The sequence below is a fragment of the Necator americanus genome, chromosome II (assembly GCF_031761385.1).
Source record: "Necator americanus strain Aroian chromosome II, whole genome shotgun sequence".
In the NCBI taxonomy this organism is placed as follows: Eukaryota; Metazoa; Nematoda; class Chromadorea; order Rhabditida; family Ancylostomatidae; genus Necator; species Necator americanus.
In genome coordinates, this window is record NC_087372.1 from 11,363,357 (window position 1) to 11,376,833 (window position 13,477).

Here is a 13,477-nt window from a genome sequence, read left to right on the forward strand (position 1 = left end):
GTTGACTGTGATAATCACAACCTTTTGCTATAATATTGATGAAAAACGTTTAATGAAAGTATATGTTCCTGTTACTTCTGTACAATGTGCAATTAGAACAATCATCGAAGAACCCGTACGATATATGACCAAAGTTCGAACAAATGATAAAATTAAAAGTTACCAATCAAACAAATTCTATATATAAAATAACGGAGATGGATGAATGACAATTCCGCTTTGGAACAACTTTTCGGTGAAGTGCAACAGAATGTTTGTGAAAACAAAAGCAGCGATCCTCGAAAGCAGAAGTGCATAATCTAGAGGAGCTTGATCAGCTACGCAGTACCGGTGCGCTATGTAGAGGGGGATCATTGACATCGCCACCCATCTCACACTTACCGACATCTGTATCATCCACATATATAACACTCTGAAAATATAAATCACATGAACAAAAGAAGAAGAAACGTTCGTGGATGGTAAATAAGTACAAATCCCAGTAATAATCTCTAAGTCCTCTCTTCTTGAGACCACGGCAATGGGAACTGTATCTATGTTTTCTTGATATACCAACGAAGTTTTGGTGAATTAGTGAGATGAGTTTAAAATAAAGTGTACGACGAGAAAGAAATATCAGCTAGGAAGGCATCAGAAGCACTCTGGATTTCTTTCAGGAATCCATTCACGAATAACAGAAATGAGTGTTTATCAGCTATTAATGATTTTATGCCGTTCATGGCACTATGTGAGCTATAGGATTGTTCCACATACAGTGCCTTAACACTACCCAGACATCAGTGCTTAAGGATACTGTACAGCGTGTAGATCTCATTCACCCTGGGTGACAACCTTTAAGAACGCGATGGCACACCAATCCCGCTAGTCGGTGACGCTGCTCGGTTTGTTTTCCTTTTTGAGTTCTTGCGCGGTGTACTTAGAACTATATCGAAGCTTCTTGAGGAAAGGGGAACAGAATGATGGGATAAGCGTTGGATCAAAGATCTCGAACTATTTTCAAGAGTTTGATAAAGACAAAGTTGCCGAAACGTCAGTCCAATAATGGTTTCAGATGATGTGGAGTCAACGAAAACGCAATACGTATTGAACATGGTTAGGTCCTTAACGTACGGATTTACGATGAAGTGGCTAACTGGGTGCAACGGAGCTACTCGCGATCGCATATGTTTCACATTGACAACAATGCGACTTTTTTGGCCATAAGGGACAATATGAGCCATAGAAAAAGAAAACGGATCCTATAGGAAGAACAAAAGATGTTTTTTATGCTCACATGGTATCATATTTCAATTGGTTGAGATTATTTGTTGTGCCATTAGTGCATAACAAACATTTGTTTTCTGTAAGTAAAGCTGCGCGAAAATGAATAAACACTTAACCAACCATATTTTCTAAGTTGTCACCATACTGCAACCGTAGCTGCTCGTATTGCTCTTCAGTAATTGCAATCATCTGTCCTTCATCCTTAATCAGTTTAAGTATCAGTGGAGCAGCGTCCGGAAAAATAAGATATGCTTCTCACTTCGTCCACCGGCTCCTCCACTAAAATTTCTCCCAACAGATCCGAAGACCCTAAACTTTGATCAGATTGCATTTGCAGCTGTGGCTGTCCTTGATCGAGCTGATTTATTGGTTGGTCATCGGATTCCACGCACTTGAACTGTATCGATAAAATTAAAGAAAATAACACAGAAGCATCAGTGTGAATCTAACTTGGGATTGTCCTTCTAGTTCAGTATCGTCTTCTATTACAACATAAAAGTCGCTGTTGCTGTTCATGATATCCTGAGGGACAACGACCTGAAACTTCACATATTTTCTGGGAACAAGTCAATTATTTCCTTGTTGAATAGTAAAAAAAGAGATACGATTAGCAGGGAAAAGTGAAATAGAACGAATATTGGGGAAAATGTGCTTAAAGGAAGTACACCACACCTGCATTGTACCGTCCGGACCCGCTTCTATTCTGCCTACATAGGATGTGCCATCGGCACTCTCCACACAAACTCCAGCACCAGGAGCTGAACACATTAGCAATTTTGGAAAGTGAAACACAATGAAGAAATATTCATCGTAAATAAACGTACTAAGAGTGCCATTTGGATGGATAGAGTCACCGTAGGTTTGATATTCAGACAAAGACTCAGTACCAGCCACTAATTTCTCAAGATGAGCGTTAACTCGATGGAGATAGAAGTCTCTCCTTAAAATCTGTACATTAACATGAAACTTGGGTGAAAAGTTTTGTCCTCAAACTTTATTCGAATATGGTCGTGTCGAAACGACATGAGTCACGAGTGTAGTTGTGATGCATTTGCGAACTCGCTCGAAACGGCGCGGTAGAGGCAGCAGTTGGAACCGAATTGGGATGGTCGCAAATTGCAGCGATGGATGGTGCCTTGCCGATGCGCCTCAAGTGCCTTGAGAGAAGCTGCGCACATGCATCATGTCGTTTTGATCCTACTATAGAATCCTTGCAAAAGATTCAAAAAACACTAAACCTTTAAAATGATCACTTTGCCTCTGTAAACATAAAACTAGTTTGTTATGAGGGAGAAACAAAGAATAGGAATCTTAGAGGATTCACAAGCTATTCTGCAAACGATGCTTGGGATACCCTCGAATGGTATCCCGTTTTGATAAATAACAGCGGCCGAGAAGTGCTTCTTTATGTAATTAATGATGCTGCTGGAGAGTTTCAATAAGTGCATACGGTTACACAGCGTAAGACAACATTTTTGTCATTTCTGAACTGTTGGACATACAACCTTGAATAATGAAATTTGTAAATGCCCTTGAATGTGAACAATAAATTCTTACCTATTCGAGAATTGGGCACTACAACAAGTCCACGTTATTCGATCAGAGTTCACATCAATACGGTAGTTACAGCACCCAGGTGCCTCAATCTAAAGCAAAGTGGAAAGGAGTTTAAATCAGCCGTATCATGCTACTTTGAAGGAAACAACCTGCCTCGCAAGAGAAAGCTCTTTTTGAATGAACTCTAAGCATGTGTCTCACTAACAGTGAAGGACGAACTAATCGCAAACCGCATTGTTCGCACGTTGTGCTGGAAATGAAATAGTCATACGAAAGCGTAAAAAAAAAAATAGATCAAAAGTACCAAATAGGACTTAACACCAACAATTACATATTAATCTCTTTGAGTACCTCCCAAGTAAAGGTAACTGTCATCAGAAAGTTGGAGCATTTACCGAATTCAGAAGTATTCAGAAAAAGCGACCGATAAAGGAGTACGAACCGAAACGAAAGGTCGTTATTCGATGTGGTAGCTGGGCCGTGTCTATCATCTATTTCATTGCTTCTTGGATTTGCTCCAAGAGCAATTAATCCGCGGGCTTGAAGATGATACCGCTTCCGCATTATCTGAAATCATGCATCAATGTTTAAGGTAAACGATCATTTCAAGGCTCAGCAAAAACGTGATAAAATCGGAAATGTGCAGACCATCGAAAAGCAACCAAAATGAGGAAACATTCTGGAAAACTCACTCTATCTCTGTCCGATCTAGTGGTAAATGGAGGCATCGCATGTACATCAGCTTTATGCACATTCAATTCAGTCATGGTATATGCTACATGTCCACACCATTTGCAGACATATCTGGAACAAAGAGAAATTATGTCAAAAATACGCTTCAACTGAAAAAAAATAAAAAGAGGGGATCTCACAAAATATGTGCTGAAAACTATATTTCCTTAGTCATATTAAATCCATACGGAAACTATAAGGTGCTCACTAAATATATACCTGATCAAAGTCCCATCGCTTTTTCGGATTCAAAATAATGAAGAATTTTATGCAAACAACGCACCAAAAATTTGACCTAATAGCTATATGATGAGATGTAAGATTGAGCGGGTCCTTTAAACTAGAATTACATTTAATGTGTTCATAAAGCACATGGTGCGATGTGAGATTTTAAAACGAGCACAACCATTCCGTTAGCATCGTCGCTTAGACAATAGAACCAAGTGATCATCACTAGCAACTCTTAACCAGGAAAGATGTAAATAAACAAGCTAATTTTAGGAATTAAATATTATTATTTTCGACACCCACTTTCTCCTCCTTGTATGCATTTGTTGGTTATGTACAATCAAGCTACACTCATCTCCGAATACCATATTACATTCGTTACACATCAAACGGCAAACTTCCTATAACAAGGTAACTGTGTAAAACATTGCAAGGATAAAGAAACGAAAGCGTTGAAAAGATTAGCGAACTATAAAGAATGACTAAACAACCACCTCGGGACCATATCGTGCCAGGAGCTTAACTTTGAGATCGTCGTTCTTTTTATGAGCACGCAAATGACTTTCCATAGCAGCCGAACTGTCCGAAGCAACGAGAATTCCACACAAGTTGCATGCTTTGAATCGACGTTCTCCTGCATCTGAACCTTCACCTCCATTTCCAGTAACATCGTCTCCAGAACCTGAGCAGACTAAACTGTACTGCTCAGTACACATCATAGTTATTCTTAATAACAAACTAAAAGGTTCCGGAGAAAAACGTCTATACGTTCGTATAATTGACGACACTTTCACAGGAATAGATCACAAAGACTGAATCGGTGAGCTCTCAGTACGTACCAGTAAATGCCCCGAGGGTCCCATTTGAGACCTGTTCAATGGCATGTCTCGTAATAGTTTCTTGCCGAAGACGAGCTGCGTAGACACGTTCACGTCGCCTTGCAAGCTCCTCTTCCCGGCGTCGCCATTCTGCACCGATTGCTTCGATGTGATCAAGGATCTGGAAGTTACTGATGTAAATCCACAACAGAATAAGACGGATTCTTGGTTTTTCATATACCATCGAAAAAATTGCACACCTCTTGAAGATGCTCTTGGTGATTTTCTGTTGAATGTTTTTCAAGACCGAATGATGTAAGGAACACCCTGTCCGGGCAGAGAGGACATGGATAAGATTCGACCTCGTCGGCTACTCCTGCAGATAGGATCTTTGAGAAGAGCTTAAGAATTCAAGATCTCAGAATAATACGTAACTAATACAAACTACTGCACAAAGCTAGAAATGAGGACCAATTTGTTGGTCAGTAATTTCAAGAAGAAATGGAGGTGAAAAAAGCTATGTTTGAGAATTAGAGTACAGTGAGCTTCTCGCATCTAGCGACTTTTCGATCCACAACGACTTACTGAAGCATTTTTTTTTACAATAATAAATTAATTCATTCAATTATTCATAAGAACGTCACAAAAACATTTGCGTTTCCTCGAAATACAAACCAGTAAATAAATGAATCACACGAACAATGCGCAGAGTTGATTTGTTTAGTATGAATTCTTAGAAATGGTGTCTCCGTGTTGGGAGCAAAGTGCAGCAGAGCAAAAATAGCATGCTCCTGTCATAAATCTCGACGGCTTTATGCTTTGAAAAAAGTTTTAGCGATAATCAGTAATTCTACAGAGATCGTATAAAATTCTCTAGGGATTGAAAAACGATGAAAGTAATATTGAAAAGAAAACTCAATGAGAGAAAAAGAACTAGTCAATGAATCATTTGTAAAATTATACGAAAGAAATAAACTCACCTGGCAATGCTGTTGGGACATACGGCTCATACTCGTTACTGTTCTCATTAGCACTTTCAATTACAATTCTCCTTGTGCGTGCGTTAGAATGTACAACCGAAGTTGGCACCTTAAGTTTAGTGACATGAACAATAACTGAGAATATCAAAGAAGTTTATCAAAACACCACACTATGTTTGTCCAAGATTGTCCAAGAATGAACGTTTATTTCGCCATAAAAAGCTATGTATAGTAAATTATCATTTAGTTATTCCTGAAGAAAGATTGCACGAACCTGCACCCCCGTTTCGTCCACAAACCGACCGTTAGGTTGTTGGAGACCAACTACTACGCCATCTCGTACGAGTAACTGTTCGTGATCATCATCAAGGTCATTTGATCTTATGGTGACGTCTTCGGTGGTTTCAACTACCTCGCTTTTTACAGGTGCTGTAAGCAATTCACATGAAGACAGAATATGAATAAAAATGTAGGCTTATAAATGTGTTACCCTAAAACCAACCACGAAGAATCGTTGGAGCCTTTGACACCCTTCCAGATTTAGCCATTATCCGAGGAACTTTTCGTTGCACCCCTGACATTTCGAAAGGCTTCTCTTCTGCGAAATTCTCAAACTATGCACCTGATTTCGACTATATTCCTGCAATATTTGCTCAAGTAACAATGAAGACCACGAATATCACGAGATCGCACAATGATATCAAAAACAGTAGTAATAAGTCATCAGAAGTTATGTGAGCAAAAGAGTTTTAAAAAGGATATATTCACTAGGTCTTGTAAACGATGAATATACGAAATACACCCTGAAATGAGAATTACTTGAAACTATTGAGTGTTTCGAAAGTAAACACAATCAAACCATTTGCAAGATTCACAACTTGGTCGACAAACCAAAATGTGATGCTCTAAATAATTCAAAAAAAAAAGAAACAAGACAGAAGAGATTTGCATTCGCAATATTTGAGTGCCAGATACTCAGAAATCAGACAATAGAAACCTTCTCTGTACTTTTTTTCCTTTCTAAAACAACCATTTGACGTAGTATATGTTAAAAGAACAAAAAAAAAACATAACGCTTAAAACACGAGCTCAAGATACAAATTAACTAGGAAGAAAACAGTGACATCACCAGTGGAGGAAGTTTTATCAAGTGCAACAAAATGGAAAAATAGAACTGAACAAACAAGGTAACATCAAATAGAACACCGCAACAGTCACCTGATTTAAAGTAATGGAAAAAGGAATTTAAAAGAATTACCGGATACTAGCACAACGAAACACTTGAGAACTGTGTTACTTAACATGAGATACTGAGAAAAAGGAAATTTAGAGATTATGATTTAGGCACTGTTCTTCGTATCTCGCTCCATAAACCTTGGCGGTTTTTTCAAGTAGACATCAATTGGACGTTCAAACCCTAAAAAGTGTGCATAAAGCGACACATAATATGTAAAAGCCAACTAAATAAGGAGGAAAAAGTAACAAAGAGACATCGACAAAGGAAGACGATTTCTACTGACACATAGAGAACGAAGAAAAACGTAACCTTTTGTCTTCGCACAAGGGGCACCGAGATGTTCTACACTCTCAAACCCAACTGATTCAATTAGATACATTTCAAAGTCCTCAGGCTTGAACTCTATAGCAGCGTAGTTCGTCTTCAATTTTTCCTAAAACAAAGGTGCATGAAGGATGAGCCGGGATTGATGGTGAACTATTAGGTTCACCGTCATCTTCGATCTTTTCCTGTAACTCGCAAACGGTTGAGGTTCCACTATGAATCTGCCTCCTGGTAGCAGTTGATTATAAGCTCGGCGGAAAAATCTACGCAAACCATCATCGCCAAAATTAAGGTGAATCCACTTGGTTATGCTCAGAGCAAGAATTACATCAAATTCTTCTTGAACCTATAAACTGTTTCTGAGTTTCCTTGGAAAAAAAAGACAACATGAAATAAAATTGAGAAGATTATGAATTTACCGTTTCTAAAAGTTCTTCGTTCTCTAGCACATAGTTTTCCTTTCGGAACCACACATTGTCCGGGAATTTCGTCGAAAATGATAAAGTATGGTTGGAAACAGGACCAAAGTTTGTGCAGAAGGATGCGGGAAACTTTCCGAGGAACTTGAAAATAAAGAAGGAATTGGAACTTAGTAGAAAATCCACAGGACAGCAAACCTCAATTTCCTGATCGCAGTAATGTCGGATATTTTTACGGGCAACACCTATCAGATGATCATCGATGTCTATACCAAGAATACGACGTGGTCCAAAATCCTTTGCGATCGAAAGAGTTAAGAAACCAACGTTGCAACCTAAAATTGTGCAGGTTCATATCTTCGAGATTCAAAAAGTTGTGCAGGAATACGAAAGAAAAGAAGCTATAAGAAATGAGCAACAAAAAAAAAAAACGAACCAATATCCAACACACTTTTCTTCTCAAACCATTCCTTCTTAAGGACCAATAATCGGGAATCCTTCTGACCAGGTTCCAAACGCGTACCGTAATACCGATCAAAATTCCCATAGCAATATCTGAAAAATTCGCCAAATTAGCAGAGAAAACATTTCTAAGGATAAAATAACATAGAACATGCTTTAAAAAAGTCCTATAAAGTTGTTGAGTATAAAACGTTGGAAACATTGTGAGGAATACCTGTTGTTAAAGTGCTCTTGACGGATCTTCTTTAGCTCGGCAGGACTGGGCTTACTTCCGCTGGCTGAACCTTCAACAGCATTCAAGCCCGCAGACTCGAGGCTACTCGCTGACGTCGATTCTTTCGGCTCCCGCTTCGGGCTGCTGTGATATCGCTGTTTTTTCTTAAATAAATAAACATAGTAGAAAGAAATTTAACTGTGAACTTATGAGCAAAGCCTTCCATGTGAGGTGTAGACAACGGACATATCAGGCTGGACAAACACAGCAATGACCGCAGCCGGTAGTAAATGAGAAGAACATGAAGGTGAAAGAAAAACGTGACATATTACATCGTAACATTTCGATCCTACCTGATTTTTCGTAACAACTTGTCGACTTAAGGCACAAACAAACAGATTAAAAGAAAACTCACGAACTTTGAACTTTGCTCAATTTTAGGAAGTACATCTATGAGAATATATTCTTTATCCTTTTAGAACTTCAAATATAGTGTCTAAGTAGCACCCTTTACTTTTATTTTTCTATAGCAACCTGTCTCGAGCCAAACTCGAAAAGGTTATAAAAACCACGTTCCAAAGTAAAAGTGAGAATAGACAGGTGGTAGAAAACTCAATAAAGCAAAATTTCTGAGGGTTAGAGGTAGAGATGGGCAAAATTACAAATATCAACAACAAAAAGATGAGATCAAGACTATGTTTGATTACAAATGTTTTGGTATACCTGTTTACGTTGGACAGGAGATACAATTTCATCTTCACTAACAAATGATTCTTCAGCATGTTTTCTCCTGGAAGCTAAAAGTTGTGACGAAGTAGTTCGGAAAAAGAGCCAGAAAACTCCGATGGCAGAATGAAATCATTAACCTACTTCTTTCTTTGTTTCTCGACACCAATCAAATTGAGAGGATCCTTTACATTCTTGGGGACAAGCACCTAAATTTACATGGCTTCAACAGCTCGTCTCATACTAACATAATACACCGAATTAAAAATAACAAGGAATACATAGAGGGAATGAGCGAATTGAAAAAAAAGAGAAGATAAATTAATTATAAGTGATTTAGAGAAAAACGAACCTCTAGGAGCTTGGAGCCTTGTTCTTCTAGCTGTTTAGTGTTATGAGATTCTTCAACAGGTTTCACGGCGTTAAGATTCAGGGGATCCTCTTTCGTGCCTCCATTTGGATAAGTAAATTCATGACCGAAACGACGTCGTCCGCCACGGAATCCATCTAGAACCAAGATTAAAGAGCAAAATAATTTGATGCCAATGCGAAGGGTATCCAAGCAGAGGTTATGTATTTGGGACTCCAAAAGTCTAATTTTCATCACAACAAAGTCTGAACGGAGAAAATCAACACAAAATCACTAGCATTAGGGTAGTTGTGTAAGTTCTCGAGTGTGCAAAATCTAGGAAAGCGATCCTTTTCTAATATCAAATAGTAGAATATGCAAACAACCAAAGTTCCAATCTCTCGAGTATATATGAAAATCGAACCCATCACTTTTTTTTTCAAATGACTAGAATTATTATAGTCTCCCTATTACAATCTCGAAACTAAAGTGAAACACCTAACAATCTATTGCATAAGAACAACAGAATTTTCTGAGTTGGAGAAAAAAAAACTTCTAAGTAAACTAACAAAAATACTAATATTCTGCTGGGTTACCGTGTTGCTAACTTTTTTTTTTGCATCCACCTCGTTATGGATAACCTATCCAAACGGTTATCCAGATTTAAAATCTGTTTCAAAAGATCAGTTGTTATAAACATAAAATGTGTAATTTCCTCGAAATAGGATTTCCATGAGTGCATGCCAATTAAGAAAAGGATAAAATGGTGTACACTTTCCAATAAGATTGCAGGACTTCTTTAAATATGTTACGTGGTTGTATTAATTTGTTTCTGGACAATATCTCAAAACAAAACTGTCGATTGCATTGAATAAACCACTTAGTATGCTTCTTTTCGAGAGCATGCAATCTCTATGTCCGAAAAAGAAGCTGGAATATAGTCATCTTGACCGCTCGTAAATCATCGTACATTTCGTATCGACTGGCTTAAATTTCACAACTATACATTAAAAAAGAGGATTAGTCTAAAAAGAGTGAAGACATGAAGGAATACTTTGTGGTGCTCTACGTTAAAAGCATCACCTCACGAATCTGAAATGTACTTATGTGAGGGTTCTTTTTTGGGGAAATTTGGGGTTTGGGTTTTTTTTTGGGGGGAGTTTTTTATTAGAGGTAGACTATAGAGGGGGTGATTCCGTCCATTTCTTCCTAATTGCCGTAAAAGACGGCGCGGAAGATGCGGCGCATGCACAAGGCTGACGCGCTCCAGTCGAACTCCTTGTAGAATATAGCGCTCCAAAACGCTCGAAGCAGCATCTTCTGGCCCTTTTTTACGGCAACTAGGAAGAAATGGGCGGAATCACTCTCCTCTACTATCCCGTATGCGAATACTCCACCTGAAATCCGTACCATCTCAGATTCGTGGGGTGATGCCTTTAACTAGATACAATGTTAAAACAAAAGTAGTGTTGTGTAGTGACCCATTAGTCTGTTTTATATAATGAGGTGTGTCACATACGGGTCCCCTTTGAAAAGCCTGAATGAATGTTCAAGCTTCCGAGTCCTTCGGCATTCCTATCAATAAAATTTCTCATTTTCTCCCCATAATGACGCGTTTATTATTCATGGACTAGACTTTTTACTGGTTCGTACAACTGTAATATTCGAACAGCAAACGGTACGCGCTATTCGAATAGGCAAAGTGGAAACACCATAAAATATAACGACAAACAGAAAGAGACAAAAGATACCCCCCCCCCCCCCCCCCCCCAAAGTGTATACAATGAGATTTCTCAACAAAAAAAAAATATTACGAAGAAAGTAAAATCCGAAATAATACTCAAAACGCATGAACAATATCAAAGATAAAAAAGAAACCAACGCTTATTTGAACGTCCACTAAAACTTCCTCTGCGTACATTGCGGTTTCCACCGCCCGATTGTTTGTTTTCTTCTTCTGGCATCCTCTGTAAAAGAGTATTGAGACGACGGCATGTATTGAGCAGGAAAGGCAGAATTGCTACAATAATGAAGAACACCTCACCTCGAACAAGAAGGAATTGCTAAAAGAGGCGAATTACACTGAACTCCCACAGAAAATTTAAAAAGTTGAGCTCTTCGAAAAGCAAGGGTTGAGCTTCAAGGCTCTGGCGAAAATCCAGGCTGACAACGCCGCGCGGCGCGGTGGAAAAAAATCGCGCGCGGCAGTTGGCACAAGGCAAGCGTGAGGTTGCGGACTTTGGTGTCTGTTGACGGGAAAACCATTGCAGTTGGAAATGCTAGAGCCACTATCGGGGGAGGCATGGAATCTACGACCCCGTATAGTCATTAGCCATCTTCAGATATCACCTCAGATTCGAGGGGTGATGCCTTTAAATGCAGAAATGGTCTTGGCGCTTAGCGCATTTTTGCTGAATATCTTTCTCGTAGCTGCCGTTTTTCTTCATCGTACAACTCAGGTAAGAGGACTCAATGACGAGTTCGATCGGTTTTCCGTCCAACCTGACTCCCGTTCGATGGCGCAGACATAGTCCACAGGCCCCGGCCAGCTTCGACACAAAGTTGATAACGTGTACTGTTTTTCGCGAACGCAACAATATCGTACCCAAGGTCGGTCATGGGGCACCCTTTATGATGCTGCGACGATGTTGGCAGGACACTGGTCGACTGCCCTTCGCATGATGTCATCGATAGCGAAGTTGAAGAGGAAGGGTCCTGCCACTGCTCTTTGTCCTACTCTAGTTAGTACTTCATACGGTATTGTACATTCCGGTGGTGTTCGAATTGCAACAGTTGTTTGTTCATTTATGTGGTGTGGTCAGGTGCACTAACGAACTTCCATGGTAATCCATCGAAGTGCGTTGAGATGACGGCCTCGATGTGGAGAGTCGAGGGCGGCTTCAGAGTCCAGAAAGGCTGACTGCATTGGGTTCGAATACCGCTGCCAGATTTCGATCACTCCTGATGATAAACACCTGATCAATCACAGATTGAGTAAGATTAAAGCCAGCTTTCTCGTAGCGCGTTGTTTTTTCGCGATGTTTAATAAGTTAATCCAGGAAAATCTGCTCCAAAACAGTGTACATAAGATGCAGCAAAGAGATTCCTGGATACTTTCTAGGGTCCGCTACGGACTTTTCGTGGAATGGAATTATGATAACGTGTCTCCATAAGTCAGCTGTACTTCTGTCGATCCATATTGAATGGATGACACGAATCCCAGACGAGAAAGATATTTCAGCATTTCTGCGCTAATTCCATCGATTTCACGAGATTTTCCATCTTTTTTCTTTTGGATACATACCAGAATCTCCCACTCAGCTTCATCTTTACCCGCTTATGTCGGTCCGTAAACGAGCTCGAGTTCAGAAGCTGACGGCACTCGTCAGTGCAGCACGGTCTTGAAGTGATGTCTCGAAATTGTAATGGTTGCTTCACCGACAGGCATTCCACCGGCAGTGTTGAGGACCGGAGAACATCTTTTCATCTTGCCGCCATACTGTTTTAGTAAAGCAAAGTCTTTGCGCGGGTTCTTGGTCTCCTACGCCTTCTCAAACTCTTTAGCTCTTCAAGTTCATTCGTTTTGGCGGTCTTTTTGTGATTGGCGACGCGACTTCTTTCTCAAGCGGTTTTCCTGCCTGAATTCGCTAGTGGCGAAATATACAGAACTACACATGGCTTTTGTTCCCACGGATGAAAAGGCAAGCTTCTTCAGTGGCTTCAATGAGGAGCATTTTCCTTGCCCCGTCTTGGATACACTTTGGGAAAAATGCGCATAGCAGAGCTTTCTCCTGGTTCACACTACAACATGAATAAAAACACGTTGGCGAAATTTCGTTCCCCATTCTTCGTTTTTTAGACCTGCCATGTCGATTCTCGGCTGAAGGGAAACTCCACGGCTTGTCTTGTGGAACCGCATCTTGAAGATGAGAACTGGACGGTGGTCAGAGGTGAACGCGACGTCTCGAACAGTTCCTGATTTTCGGATATCCTACTGAGGAATGTTCTTCACTAGAACGTAATCGAGCTGAAGATTGAGAGTTCTCATCTCAAACGTGGAAGCGATGCAGTGAACCTCGTTTAGTTTTTCAAGATGAGAAAAGGAAGTTGAATTCAGCTGCCAATTTAGACTTTAAAAGTGATCTTTTGCAGTTATACAATACATGGT

The 13,477-nt window shown here is 39.7% G+C and overlaps 2 protein-coding genes across 5 annotated transcripts; both read right to left on the reverse strand.

Annotated features, from left to right (window-relative positions):
- Positions 1-313: 313 nt before the first annotated feature.
- On the reverse strand, positions 314-6,159 carry RB195_017531 (uncharacterized protein; the record flags this gene model as incomplete). 3 transcript variants are annotated; one of them, XM_064184563.1, is made up of 17 exons in its annotated part: positions 314-412; positions 1,384-1,464; positions 1,523-1,660; positions 1,714-1,800; positions 1,936-2,021; positions 2,088-2,203; positions 2,821-2,909; positions 2,974-3,070; positions 3,263-3,387; positions 3,513-3,624; positions 4,084-4,181; positions 4,275-4,462; positions 4,620-4,779; positions 4,859-4,974; positions 5,579-5,687; positions 5,853-6,007; positions 6,081-6,159. In XM_064184563.1, the coding sequence occupies 17 exons, from the start codon at positions 6,157-6,159 to the stop codon at positions 314-316; spliced, it is 1,935 nt and encodes a 644-aa protein (XP_064040444.1). The 3 variants fall into 3 exon arrangements, with proteins under 3 accessions (XP_064040444.1, XP_064040445.1, XP_064040446.1); XM_064184564.1 differs by having other exon boundaries at positions 1,523-1,654; positions 6,081-6,126; XM_064184565.1 differs by having other exon boundaries at positions 6,081-6,126.
- A 759-nt stretch (positions 6,160-6,918) lies between these two features.
- Positions 6,919-11,997, reverse strand: RB195_017532 (uncharacterized protein; the record flags this gene model as incomplete). 2 transcript variants are annotated; one of them, XM_064184567.1, is made up of 13 exons in its annotated part: positions 6,919-6,995; positions 7,125-7,248; positions 7,306-7,485; positions 7,559-7,702; positions 7,757-7,893; positions 7,995-8,113; positions 8,235-8,398; positions 8,958-9,024; positions 9,105-9,169; positions 9,313-9,467; positions 11,192-11,276; positions 11,354-11,372; positions 11,915-11,997. In XM_064184567.1, 13 exons carry the CDS (start codon positions 11,995-11,997, stop codon positions 6,919-6,921), a joined length of 1,419 nt encoding a protein of 472 aa, XP_064040447.1. The 2 variants fall into 2 exon arrangements, with proteins under 2 accessions (XP_064040447.1, XP_064040448.1); XM_064184566.1 differs by lacking the exons at positions 11,354-11,372; positions 11,915-11,997 and having other exon boundaries at positions 11,192-11,273.
- Between the last annotated feature and the right edge of the window lie 1,480 nt (positions 11,998-13,477).